The sequence below is a fragment of the Xiphias gladius genome, chromosome 15 (genome assembly GCF_016859285.1).
Source record: "Xiphias gladius isolate SHS-SW01 ecotype Sanya breed wild chromosome 15, ASM1685928v1, whole genome shotgun sequence".
NCBI classification, from domain to species: domain Eukaryota; kingdom Metazoa; phylum Chordata; class Actinopteri; order Istiophoriformes; family Xiphiidae; genus Xiphias; species Xiphias gladius.
This window is the reverse complement of record NC_053414.1, coordinates 10351545-10364929: the sequence shown is the minus strand read 5'-3', so window position 1 is coordinate 10364929 and position 13385 is coordinate 10351545. Positions and strand designations below refer to the sequence as shown.

The window sequence follows — 13385 nt, the reverse complement described above, 5'->3', positions numbered from 1 at the left end:
GGCTATACATTAATAGACCGGCATAGACCCCTAAACCCTACTATTTAGACCTCCCCGCGCACATTCACACCTCAGTGTATCCTTAGAGTAGCTAATTAATAGTTAATCATGACTCAGAAGAATAGATGTGTGTGCACATGCCCTCGTGTTTGGACTGGGTGCTGGCAGAGCAAATCACATTGAAGTCCTAGGTAGTGTTGAAGTTTTTGTACTAGCTTGTTGTAGAAGAAGAAATGAAACATGTGGGGCCATGTGGAACATGTGGAGCAATTAGGTTGGGGGCTGTGTCAGCATTGTTTGCACCAAATGCCAAGAGGAGGTGGAGGGAGCTTCAGCTTTTATGATGAGACGGATGGGGGTTGGTAGTTGTCGTGTGCCTGTGTGTGTGTGAAAGAGAGAGAGAGAGCTAAAGGCAGAAAGGCAGCGGGGGAATTTGAGAAAAGGCAAAGCTGCTCTTGATGGTCTGTGTGGGCCCTAGCGGCAGGATGAGAGGCGTCCGTCCCAGGAAGGAGGGGGCAGGGTAAATAGCAGAAGTGGGACATGCCACGACATGCTGTGGATTCAGGCCTTGAACTGTAGGGAACACATTGTAATGGAAAAGAAGAGCTGAACGGGCTGTTCACATCTGTTGTCTGGAGCCCTATCGCGGCATGCAGTTGCCAAGATGCACGGATACACCTTGAACAGGTCACCAGTGTGGCCTATTTGACTAGGATATTAGATCCTACCCAGTCCACTTTTTCTGATTAATCAGTAAATGTGTAAAATGTCAAAAAATAGTAAAAATCAGCATCCTACGTTTTCAGAGCCCAGATGTCTTTAGAATGGTTGCTTTGTCCGACCAGCGCTCCAAAACCCAAAGATATGCAGTCTACAAGGACAGAAAACAGAGAACCAGCAAATAGTCACACATGAGAAGCAGAAACCAATGAATATTTTTCATTTTTTCTTATTAAATGTCTTCAATGAGGACTCTTATCAATAGTTACTTATGAAAATTGTTTTGTTTTTTTAACTCAAAAATTGACCACACTGAATTAACAGGTATAATACAGAAACTGTGAATTCATTTTTTGATTAAGTTTGAGAGAGAATATACAAACCTTCTTGACCAAATAGTTCCAGGCACTATGGAGCTAAAGGGAGTACACTCAGGTGATAAACTACTGTCGGAACTAAAAATCCCCTTTAGGTGTTCCTGTTTGAGTTTCTGTTACATCTGAAAAACTGTGAGAATTTGTGAGAATCACAAATTACACCGACGACGGATTGAAAAACAATGACGCCACTTGAAACACAATTTTCTCACATGGATATAATGTGCAGTCATCCTGCTGTTCTTGTATTTACTGTTTAATATATACTGTTGCGTATATATACCGTAGTGTGCGTGTTGCCACTTTGAACTGTCGTACAGAAACTAAGTTAGTCCATTTACTCCGTTTGATAAGCAGGTTAAGTTCTTGAGTTCCTTAAAAGGTTCTAGTTCCCCTGGGAAAGTTCCTGCAGTGGAATCGTCCTAGTGGTAGCCATCTTGTAATAGGGTATTGTCTTTTCTTTTCTTTTCTTTTCTTTTCTTTTTCTTTTTAATTTACCAGTTATTACAGCAGGGGCTAGAATCTCCTCTGCAATCCATGTTTGATGGTAATAGAAAAAAGAGCAGGTTGCACTATATAAATTGAGCGCTATTTAAACATCTGGTAGGGAACTTCAGCTTTAGTTAAATCCCCCCACTATTATAGCAAAGCACAATAAACACATGCCATTTTTACTTTTAGAGTAACTAAAAATCATACATAGTTTATCCTGAATCCCAGGTTATTTTAATTAACACTGAATACATTAAAACCACATTACTTACATATGGTCAGTCAGATAAAGCTAAAAGTTTTTCAAAAGCAGATCAGAGCATAATGAGTTGTCTCAGTTTCTCAGTTTGCAGCTTCACAGCAGTGCAAAGAGACAGACTCCTTCTGGTGTAACTTCTCTGCCTTTTGTGCAATTTGCCTAATTATCAAACAAAGGCTTTTGATGAAAGTGTTCCAAAGAGAGGCACATGGTGATGGATAGTTGCGTAGCCAGTGTGCATACACACGCTCTCACACACAGCAGATATGATTAGGGACTGTGCTGGGATATGGTCACAGGGTTGTTGTTTGCTTTTTGTTTTTTGTTTTTTTAAATTATTATTTATTTTCTAATTTTTTTATTTTATTTTAAATAACTTTAGTCATATATCTTCTTACATAAACAGAGCTTTTTTTTTCAACGTATTTTTTATAATAAGTGATAGTGGAACATCATCCAAGTGCCTGTGGCTAGTGAAAATCTTCATGATAAAGCACTGGATGGGCACCGACATATCCTCCCTGAGAGAGACATTCACACTCAGGTTTCTTGTCATTCCATTTAATTAATTCTGCTCATTTGAATAGCATGGACAGCTGCAGACACTGTGAGAAAAACAAAAACATATTATTTTCGTAATTGAAACTATGGTACCAAATGGTGTGTGCCTGGCACTGGACTGTTTTTAGTGAAGCACTTAGCAGATGGTTTTAAATGACTGTGACATTTGTCCTGCCCTTCCACAGTATTTTGCAGCTAGAAATGCTCAGATCTCTGCCAGTGCTCAGATGCACAACCTTTCAGCTCATTTTTCTGGGACTGTATGAAATATGTGTTTGTTTAGGTAAGTGTGTGGCTCTTTGCTTTTTGATTAAACTCCACAAGCTGTACACTCAAACGTCCGAAGACAAAAACAGAGTGTTAAATTATGGCACACAAGACAACGAGTCAGCATGCCACCAGTAATATTTGATGTCAAGACTTAAATTGATACTCAATTAATAATGCAGTCGTGCGACACTGTCTTTAATGCTGAGTACTTCTGGGGTTTAAAAAAGCCCCTGGTCTTTAGTTAAAGGCAGTAAGTCTTAATGTTTATTAGCCCTGCAAAGTCATTTTTTCCAGTTTGCACAGCAGCAGAGTCAGTGCAGCTGGTGCTAACAGTATGAAAAGGGGCAACTAATTAAATATAATTAGCTCTGGTGGGTTGTTCGTGTACCAGCCAGAAAACATACTGTTATCATGATCACAGGCAAACATATTAAATGCTATTTCAGATTAGGGAATTTTTCCGGTGAAACAAATAATTTTTACCTGAAGACACCAACTAAAGCCTGTAACTCCTCAGGGGCAAGAAGAGTCCAGAATTATCTTAAAGATACGAAATTGTCTATAATCACTGTAATTACGAAAATGATATTTAAACTGACTTTTTTTTTTTTTTTTTTTACATTGTTCCATTTCTTAAGTGATTGATCGTTGAATGTTAATTACATTGCCAATGGGTATAAGAGCTGACACGGAAAAGCATACATCCAGATTCTGTTATTGTGCCCCAAAATGCCACCAAATCATCAGACTTGGATGCTTCAGAAAGTCTACCTTTATGCATAAAATTAGATTATTAAATCATTATTAATAGGTTAAAATAGGTGCCCAAGAGTCTTAAAGCCCCAATATGCTACTGCTTACATCCAACCGGATTAAAGTGGTTTGAACCGAACAATCGCAAAACCAATGGGCCAAAATTGCTGCCAATAGAATTATGCATGGACTCTCTTGCAGAGCTGAAAATACTGTACATGAAATCCAATTTAGTCTTGTATTTTTATGCTGGAGAATTTGCCTTATAAGACTCAAAGATTTGTATTTGTAGTTCTGAGAAAGTCCCTTTTTACAACATGAAGATATTTTTTGTCAGAAGAAATATCCTCACTAAGTACTTAATGCATAAATGTTTGACTAAGTTAAGTAATTATATTGCAGAGATGAAATTATTTGCTAAAAAAAAATTAAACAACTTGTCTCCTGGTACTGATGTGTACTTGTTTTGTTAGGTAAGGAATGTGTATTAGAAAAAACCCCTGACAGCAGCTCTCAGCGGGAATTGCCTTTAATTTAGGCTGCCATTTAACTTGCTGGGAAAGACGTGGAATGAAAAGATGATGAAGGGAAGGAGCACGCTTCCCTTTTTCGTCTTTTCTTTGATTCATTTTAGGCTTTGGAATGATGAATTTCTAACGGAGTGTCTTCATCTTTAAAAATTCCCAGGATAGTTTAATATAATGTTCAATGATATTGCTGTTGTTATTCACTTTCTCCTGTTCTACAACTCTAACACTGTAACTATGAAGGATTTGGGTCTTTACTGTATCTATATCTAAAAGAAAACAATCGTGGCATTGTGAGTTGAGGTGAGAAGAGATATTGAAAGTGATAATATTGTGGATTCTGAATATTCTGTGGATATTATTGTGATAATACTTGTCGTTAGCCCCAAGCCTTTGAGTCTATACATTTCTTGGTCTGAACTCTCTATTCTGTCTTCTCAGATCACCATCACCGACCATGGGGTTCCCGCTAAATCCACCACTGTCCGCGTCATCGTCCAAGTCCGGGACGAGAATGACAACAGGCCGTTGTTCCTGGAGAAGATCTACAAGATCCAACTCCCTGAGCGGCAGAAGCCAGAGAAGGACAGAGCCATAAAGCGAGACCCAGTGTATCGGGTCATTGCATCGGACCGCGATGAGGGGCCTAATGCTGAAATCTCCTACAGCATTGATGAGGGAGACGAACAAGGCAATTTCTTTATTGAGCCCAAGACTGGCCTGGTGTCTTCCAAGAAGTTCCCTTCTTCTTCTGGAGAGTACGACATTCTTACAGTAAGTATCTAATCCCAGGCCTTCATCCTTTCCTCAGCCTGATAGTCTCTCGATGAGCAGTAAAATTTTTACAACAAATGCTTTTTCATTGTACTCACCCATCCTCTCATCTTTTCTACCCCCTTTGTTCCTCTGCCCTGTTTTCAGTTTTTGTTTAAAATGCAGTAAAAAGGTCTCTGTGAGTAAGACCAAGAGCTAATTGGCCCACCCGTCATTTTGGACCACAGGTGTAGAATAAAATTACTTGCAAAGACATCTATTTTTAGTTTTAGGGAGCATGTTATATTTGTTAATTTTGTCAGTGTTCAGCATTATGACAGTTGTATTTTCAGTGTTTTTTTTAGGATTACACTGTGTTATATGTGTGAAATTAATGTTATCTGTCAATCTTTCCACCTGTGAGGCAAAAAAGCAAGAATTTACTTGGTTAGTTATCTCAGTTGGCTGTCAAAACTGCAGTGAAACACTTAGTAATACCTAAAGTGATTTTATCCAGATTTATATCTCTAAAGTTCTTTCTCCTGCTGCAAGAAGACACGGATCACCACAGTTTACAGTAACTGAAGTCCTGACAAAAGGTGGAATCGTGAAAGAGTTGCACATAGTGCCTAACTTATGCTGGGCACTATGTGCAACGGAAAACAAAAGGTGTTCTGTTGTTCTGAATGCAAGGTTTTCTTGCCCTGTGGACAGCTGAGAGTTTAGAAATGCTTTTACGATTCAAACAGAACAGAACCCTCTGTGGATTTGTGCCACAAGTCATTGGTTCCTATTGCATCCAGTATGTTTAATATTAATTTAATATGGTTTATCGCTGTACTTTATCTGTAAGCATTAACTGTCAAGCTGCATAGCCAAACATTCCTGTATATGTACTTCAGAAAAGATTCAGGCAAAGGATCCACTAGAGAGCTATACAGAAACTCATTTGCAAAAAAAAATGTTACATAACACTGTGTAACAGTCTTTCATTCTCTGACTCTCTTAGATTAAAGCCGTCGACAATGGACGTCCTCAGAAATCCTCCACTTGTCGTCTGCATATTGAGTGGATTCCCAAACCAAAAGTACCAGCCAATGCCGCTCCCCTGCTTTTTGAGGAGTCCCCCTTCACCTTTTCTGTAATGGAAAGCGACCCTGTGGCGCACATGGTGGGCGTTGTCGCCACCGAATCCTCTGAATTTCCTGTGTGGTTTGAAATCACAGGTAGGGCCTCTTTCACATGCATCTCTGTCATTGTGTGTATGCATGCATCCTGTAGAAATGCTCTGTCAAAAAAAAATGCTTTTTAGATCGGAAAGACTCTCGCACTTTAGGACTAACATAGCAGTTGTGTGTGAAATAGATGGGCAATATGGCAATTTTAAAGAACAAAAACAAAAATACTTTGTAATGTTTGCTGCCTTGCAAAGCCAAAACGTGGTAACTTCATACTTGGTAAAAATTTGTTTTATAGAAAAATTATTACGCCACAATTCCATAGAAGTTTATAATTTTGTGAAAACAGCCTATAATGTTGCCAAAGAGATTTAAAAAAATAAAAAAATAAATAAATACTAGTTTAACTAAAGCTAAAACTGAATTTACTAGCTTTGATCTGTAATTGGGAAAAAAAAACCCATTTTGATGAACCAACTTCTAGTAATTGAGTTTTATTATTTTACACAACTAAACGAGGTATGGCCCTAGTCAACCAAAGAAAATCTTGGTCTACTGAAATTGTACCTACGGGGATAAACAAATCTTTATGTTATCTCTGGATTAACAAAATGGTCCATAGTGAGTATAGAGTTTACTCTACCTGGTAGCCTCATTAGCCTAATGAAATAATAAATAAACATAAAAGCTAGTATTTGCAGCATTTTAAATCATTTTAACCTAATTATTTTATACTGAAGTGATAACAACAGACTCAGACCCCACCAGCGTGCACCTGCCCATATTCATGATTTCCAAAAATAGAACTATATCAGCTGGTGATAGCAGCACAAGAACCATTGAAGAACATACACTCAAAGCCTCAAGCGTTAAACATGAAAAGTTGACGGAGCATCCTAACGCAGACAAGTTAGCCTGTTTTTTTTTTTTTTTTGATGCTGATGATGAGCCGCAGTAATTGCTATCTCAGCTTCTGACCTGATTTCATGGTGTGGTTAAGCTACTTTACAATCACATATTTGAATGTATTAAATTGTCTATTAATGTATTATTCAAAATACTGAAAATCTCTATAGCAGACAGAGAAACACTAGCAAAACAGATATGTTTTATCCCTTTAGTCAAGCACTGTAAATAGTCAAATAAAGTTTATTTTCTTAAAAAGTAGATGCTGTGTTTCCTACGAAGATTATTCAAAGGCAGAGTGTAGTATCATTTTTAAGGCTTTTTAAGGCTTATGTAAGTTTTGTGGCAGCTGTAAGTTCTGAATTACCCTAAACACACATTAAATTAAGGCACTTCAATCTATATTTTATGTGGTTTACTGGCCAGTCTGAAAATTTTAAACCATTTTTCTCAATTTTACTGCTTCTGCAGTTACGTCTGTCTGTCGGTGTAGAACAGTTTAGATAACGGAATTGTATCATGAATCAGTGGGCCAAAAACAGTAAATACTATCCCAGCTTCCCTGCTTAAGGCAATTAAGAGAAAGTATATTTCCTTACAATTTTTATTGGCAACTGTGTTTTGAAATTTCCAAACTTAATGAATCCTCTCTTGAATGTGTGTGTGTGTGTATTTTCTTTTTAATATGACTTATGCTAGTCACTATGTGCATGAGAATACTTACTTTAACTCTTTTCAAAAATGCTTGTCTCTTCTCCCTACCTCCCAGCCTGTCCTCCCTCTAATCAATGTCTGACTGACACATCTCTTTTCTTCTCTTGTCTCTTTCTGTGCTCTGCTACTGCTTTCCTCTTTTCTCTGGAATGTTCTATTTGGTTGGATATTTGCAAGACGGCATAGAGGATACTGAGGTGTTTTACATCCTCCAGATGGCTTGTGACCACAACTGTACAGCAGAAGGTAGCTGCTGGGATCTCCTAATAGGCTGTGCTGTATTAAGAGATCATCCTACATTGTCTGTTGGTGCTGCCTGTTGGCTGTGGTTGAATTGATTTTGTGCCACTGGATGGATGTTGTGCCACATTGTTCCCACATTGTTAAACCTGTGACCTGATATAGAATCTCATAAGGGCCAGGAAAAGCTCCTCTCCTTACCCTGTGTGAATTTGAGTTCTATTTTATATCCATTGTTTTGTGGTTTATCTGTGAGATTTTAGAATAATTTCATACCGTGTATATTTTGTTGTTACTCCTTCACCACTTTGCAATTATGTACACACACCGTGGGTTTTAGGGTTAATTGTGTACTTCAAATAGCTATTACGTGGATGTTTAGATAAACTTATCTACACTGATAAATTAATGTTGATGTCATTAACTATCTGTTCATTATTATCTGCGACATCAACACTGCAGAAAATTGATGTTTGTATGTCCATCTCAGCACCCCCATTCAGTGTTTGTGTAACCTTGGTACATGCACACAACTAAGCGATTTTCCTTGTTGTTTGTACAAAAAAATAATTCCACAGGTGGTAATTATGACAGCCGTTTTGACGTGGGCAAGGCCAGTGGAACCTTGATTGTAGCGCAGCCCCTGGACGCTGAGCAGAAATCAAATTACAACCTGACGGTGGAAGCCACAGATGGGACACGAACTGTCAGCACTCAGGTAATTGAAATACTAATGAAACGGTTGGAAGCTGATGAGGCAGTTGTCATGGTTCTGTTTTTCTCATGTAAGTAATATTAGGAGGATAGGGAAGGGTAATGAGTGAAGCAGTGGCCAAACTGTCCTGTTTGCTGGGATATGTTTATGCTGTGAAGCTATAAGTGCTTTCAACCGGCCAGGGAAAATGGCGCTGTATAATTCTGTACCTCGTTACATCCATACATGACCTGACTTCTAACTCTATGATGCTGTCTCGAAAAAAATTGATAGATGATAAACAATTCTAAAAAACGGGATATGAAAAGGTAAGGCTTGCTATATTAAGAGTTCCTCTTATATTGTCTGGTGTTGCCTGTGCGGTGTGGCTGAATTGTGTTTTACCATTATATTTTGTGTTTTATTTAGTTAACTGGATCAAAAGAAAAATCGAACACGAATAAGCATATTTTCTCAATTATGCTTATTTTCTTTCTTGGTTAGAGCTAGTAAAATCCACCTACTAGCACTTCTTAAGCTCAATGATAAACACATTATATTTTGTTGGTATAATCTTTACAAAAATCAAAGTGTCAAAATGACAAGTTGTTACAAAGGTTATGTGAAGGATTATTTCTTGGCCAGGTGCAGTGACTTCCTGGAGTTATTGCTGGTTGCCTGGCAACCTTACAGCAACAACTAGACTCCAACACTGTAGAGGTGCTTGTAGGCGGATTTTGCAGCCTTCTGACAGAGCCACGCAAGCTGTTTCCCCCTAGTTTATAGTCTTCATGCTAAGCTAAACTAATCATACCCTGACTGCAAATCCATACAGACATGCTAAGAAAGCAAATTAGCATATACCCTAAAGAACAAATTTTCAAACCGTGATATGGTAGTTAGCGTTCCACCTCATCTGTTCTCTACCATCTCGGTCTAGCACTGAGCTCCAGGAATCTTCTGTTGTCTCATTCCTGATGCGAGGCTGCCGTGATGATGGTGCCGTCTAGCCAGAGTTTTTTTTTGAAGTGTGCATTCTTGAGCCCCCTCCACTTCTCCCCTATGCTGTCTCTCTCGCTCAACCTGTGAACCATCTCACTTTTCTCTGAGAGGAACAGATTGCCTCGGTCTGTTCTGAATGAAATCAACAAAATATATTACACTCATGCATACGCAGACATGCTCATGGCAAACTGTAAAATCAACTGAAAAGGCGCTTTAATGTAGAAGAAAATTAAACAAGTATTGGGTACTGTAAAGTATTTTTTTGATGAAGATTGCTTCCAAAAAACTTCCAAAGCAGTTGCATACTTGAATTTTAATATATTAATATGCTAATTTAATCCTACTTGCATGTATCTTGCTCCCCAGCTGATTCCAAAGCTGAACTGCCATGATAAAAGCTTTTAAGCATGCAAATTGTCTTTGGTTTTTGTTCAGATGGTCATGCCCTGTCCGTGAGATTTTGAACATTTTTACATGGTAGTTTGGGTCATATGGAATGGCGGCTTTCAAAATGTTTTGTCCTTTGTCCTCGAAGGGGAGCTTCAGAGAACTGTAGCTGGAAAGGAATCTATTTGTTGTCACTCCGTATGAATAAAGCCTTTCATCATCTGGCTGCTGTGCTCCACTGAGCCTTGAATGAAGCGCCGCCTTCACTTGCATTTTGCAGCTCATCCGCAGAAGCAGCAAGTCCTTTAGTTTAGTGCAGAACCTTAAAAACAGCCACAGAGTACCTGTTTTTTCAGCTGTGATTTTCTCTCCCTCCGTAAAGCACTTTCTTAAAAGCCCTGGCGACAGACAGTTTGAAAGCCCCTCAGCCATACTGCATGCAGGGACATTTAAGTCAAATTAATGACTTTCAAAGGTTAATTCTCAGTGGGGCTTGATTCTCAGTGAAACCAGCTGCACTAGCAACCTTTTCACATTACTTGCAAATATTTAATTCAGTGTTCATATAAAAAAAATACCGAATCACCTAATGGACTTCCAAACTTAAATTCATTTTAGATTGTTCACTTTTTTTTTTTCTACAAGACTGCATTATTTGAAGGCTACACAAGAGAGAAACTTCGATATTGTATCATATGCAATGATGCCGTGACATTTTATTTACAGAAATTTTAAAGACAGCGTCACATTTGCACTTTTTTTTTTTTTTTTGAAGCTAAAGCAAAGTTTAGAGTGTGTTTTTGAAAGAATATCAGAAAACCAGGTGTTCATCAGCCTGTGATGTATTTAAATTGGACAACCTTGGCTGTAAATGTTGATGCCCTGGAGTAGTTTTTTCAGATCTTGGTTCAGAACTTACAATACCTTATATTTTCCTGTACGAATCCCAAAGGATAGTGTAATGACAGCTTTAACTCTAAGATCTGCTGAGTGATTAGCTTTGTGAATTGTATATCTACAAGCCATCACAGCTCAGTTGAACCTTCAGTTTCACACAAGAAATGGGTCAAACAATACTCACTTGTACGGTATATCAGATAAAGCTTATTGCCAACAACAGTTCAGTCTTTGTCAGTGCCATCAGATTTTGAATGTGCGTATTTTTGTCTATATTATTAGTGCTGTGACTGATAGAGGCTCTCTTGCAGATGAGTGCCAGAGTGTAAGATATTGTATACCCAGCTGACCACTGTACGTCAGCTGTTTTCTGTTTGGGGAATGGATTTGCTTAATTTGTATGCTCCATAAACCACACGTAGTGATGCAGGCCAGCTGTCTGGGATATGCTGAGAGCCCAATAAGTGACTCAAACTAAAAGAGGCACACAGCACTAACAGAGAACATAGCAATTACCCAAATTTGGTTGGCTAGTAATAGATACATCGCAGAAAGTGCAAAGCTATTGTTTTCACAGATTAGTTTGAACAAAAAAAAACATTGTGAAAAACCACTAACTTTTGTTGGCCTAAGTAGTTTTCATGTTTTGAAGAGCAGCATTTAGGTAAGAACAAAGCATGTGTCTTCAGTGTAGTATATAGACTTCATATTGGAACCTGCATACTTGCATGTTTGATATATCACATTGGTTACAAAAACAAATGCGCAAGCCAACCAATTGGCTTGCGCATTGGCTACCTTAAATGTCATGAGGACTCAGAATACACTGTGCTTCAACATGTTTCGGTAAAGCCATCTGAGTGTTTTGGCTACCAACTTGTTTATCCAATAACATTGTTCAGCATTGTCTGTATTTGCTCCGTTAGCAGGGGGGTTAACAGAAAACTGCAAATGAACCTCTAGCTGGGAAGTGCATTTTTGTTGTAATGGTATGCAACTAGTAGGGCTAAGGTTTAGAAAAGCTTGTGTGAAACCGCAATGAAATGTATTAATTTACTTCTTGAGGTAGTTTTACTCAAGACAAATATTATCTGTAATATTAACACCTTAGTTAATCCACTTGATTGTACAGTATTAGGATTAACATCAAACACTTATAATCAACATTCAGATTATAATCTCTAGATTATAATATGAATGCCAAAATTATTTAGGTTTTCCCCATGTCTGTGCTTGCAACATGAATGAATCCAAGAAAAGAGGATTTTAACAAGAAAACAAATGCAAACGAGACAATAATTGTTTCTTATTGAGTTTGGAAGTGTTTTCTTCGGGGACAGTATGTTGTTTACCTTTTTAAAACAAGTCACACAGAATTTCAGAGCAAATCCGATCTACCTGATCACAGACATGCAGTGCACCACGTGAAAGCTCAAAGTTATACTTGTCTGTTCCTTAAATCAAAGTCATGTGAACGCTTTGCTGCTGACAGGCTGGCCTATTTTCTCTCTCCTTGGAATGTTTTTTTTCTTTTTTTTTTCTCTCTACCATTTTTGTTTCCCTCTCTCCCTCTTTTGTCTTTCTCTCTGATTTTCTCCCTCTCTGGTTTTCAAAAATCTCCACATTTATTGGCCAGGCATGCAGGGATGATGATTATTCTGTTTGGGTAGAATAAAGCGCAAACAAGAGCGCTGGACCTCTGTGGGTAGTGGGCTGTGCTAATCCTGTTTTGGGAACATGTTCGAGTGCTCTGTGCCAGTGCCCTGCCTTTGCCCAGAACCTGCCACCTGGCAGGGGGGCTTCCTCTCCTACACATGGCACAGGAGGACAGTGAGCACAATGAGAGCTCCCGTGTGTCCTGTACGGGATACCACACAAAAGGTGTTTCGCTATTCAGAAGGCACTGTTCTATTTGTAGTCTCTTAAGCAGATTTTTTTTTTTTTTTAACTTGAATGTCTTTTATTTATAAATTGGAGTGACAAACTGTTTGAAATTTGAAATTATTTTTAATCCAGCCATCCTGTGACTCCAGTGGTAATATCAGTCTGAGGGATCTTGTTCTGTGGGAGGTCTATGGAGAACAGTCGGCCATTCTGTTGTGTGCTTTCAATTTGACCGTTGTAGTTCTATGAAGGCGTCTCTGAAGGATCAGCTGATGTAGGCAAGGGGTGCCGCATTCCAGCTCGGGCACCTCATAGCCAGGAGCTGCGCCAACAAGGCATACAGCCCAGGCTCCCTTCCCCCCATCTCCAGCTATATGACATCCTCCCTTGGCCGTGCAGAAGTACCTCAAGCTGTTCTGCTCACAATCTGTTCCTGGTCTCCTGTTTCTCATGTTATCTCAGTCCACATTACAAAGACACTCTTTATGTCTCACCCGAAAGTTCACCTCAGTCACTCATACTTGCATGTTTTCATGCCTTCAGTATCAAAGCTGACTGTTATATCTAGGATTCTTCTTCTCCTGGACTTTTTTTGCATTTAATTCTTAGCCCCATCTATTGTTTGTGTGCTTCTTTCATTTTTACCCACAGCCTATGTTTTCTAAATTTGACCATTTCCCTTAGCTTTCTTTGGTTTTTCATTGTCACTTCTCTTTCTTACTCTCATCTCACCCTCATAGCACTTTTCTTTCTTTAGTATCTCCATCT

At 38.7% G+C, this 13385-nt stretch overlaps 1 protein-coding gene across 4 annotated transcripts in view; it reads left to right on the top strand.

The window, feature by feature from the left end:
• Positions 1 to 13385, top strand: part of fat1a (FAT atypical cadherin 1a) — an 82013-nt gene that overhangs the window by 34837 nt on the left and 33791 nt on the right. For all 4 annotated transcript variants that reach the window (XM_040146052.1, XM_040146051.1, XM_040146054.1 and 1 more), the window contains exons 5-7: positions 4401 to 4733; positions 5722 to 5938; positions 8329 to 8468. In XM_040146052.1, the coding sequence (XP_040001986.1) occupies positions 4401 to 4733; positions 5722 to 5938; positions 8329 to 8468 (690 nt within the window). The remainder of the gene's footprint in view (positions 1 to 4400; positions 4734 to 5721; positions 5939 to 8328; positions 8469 to 13385) is intronic.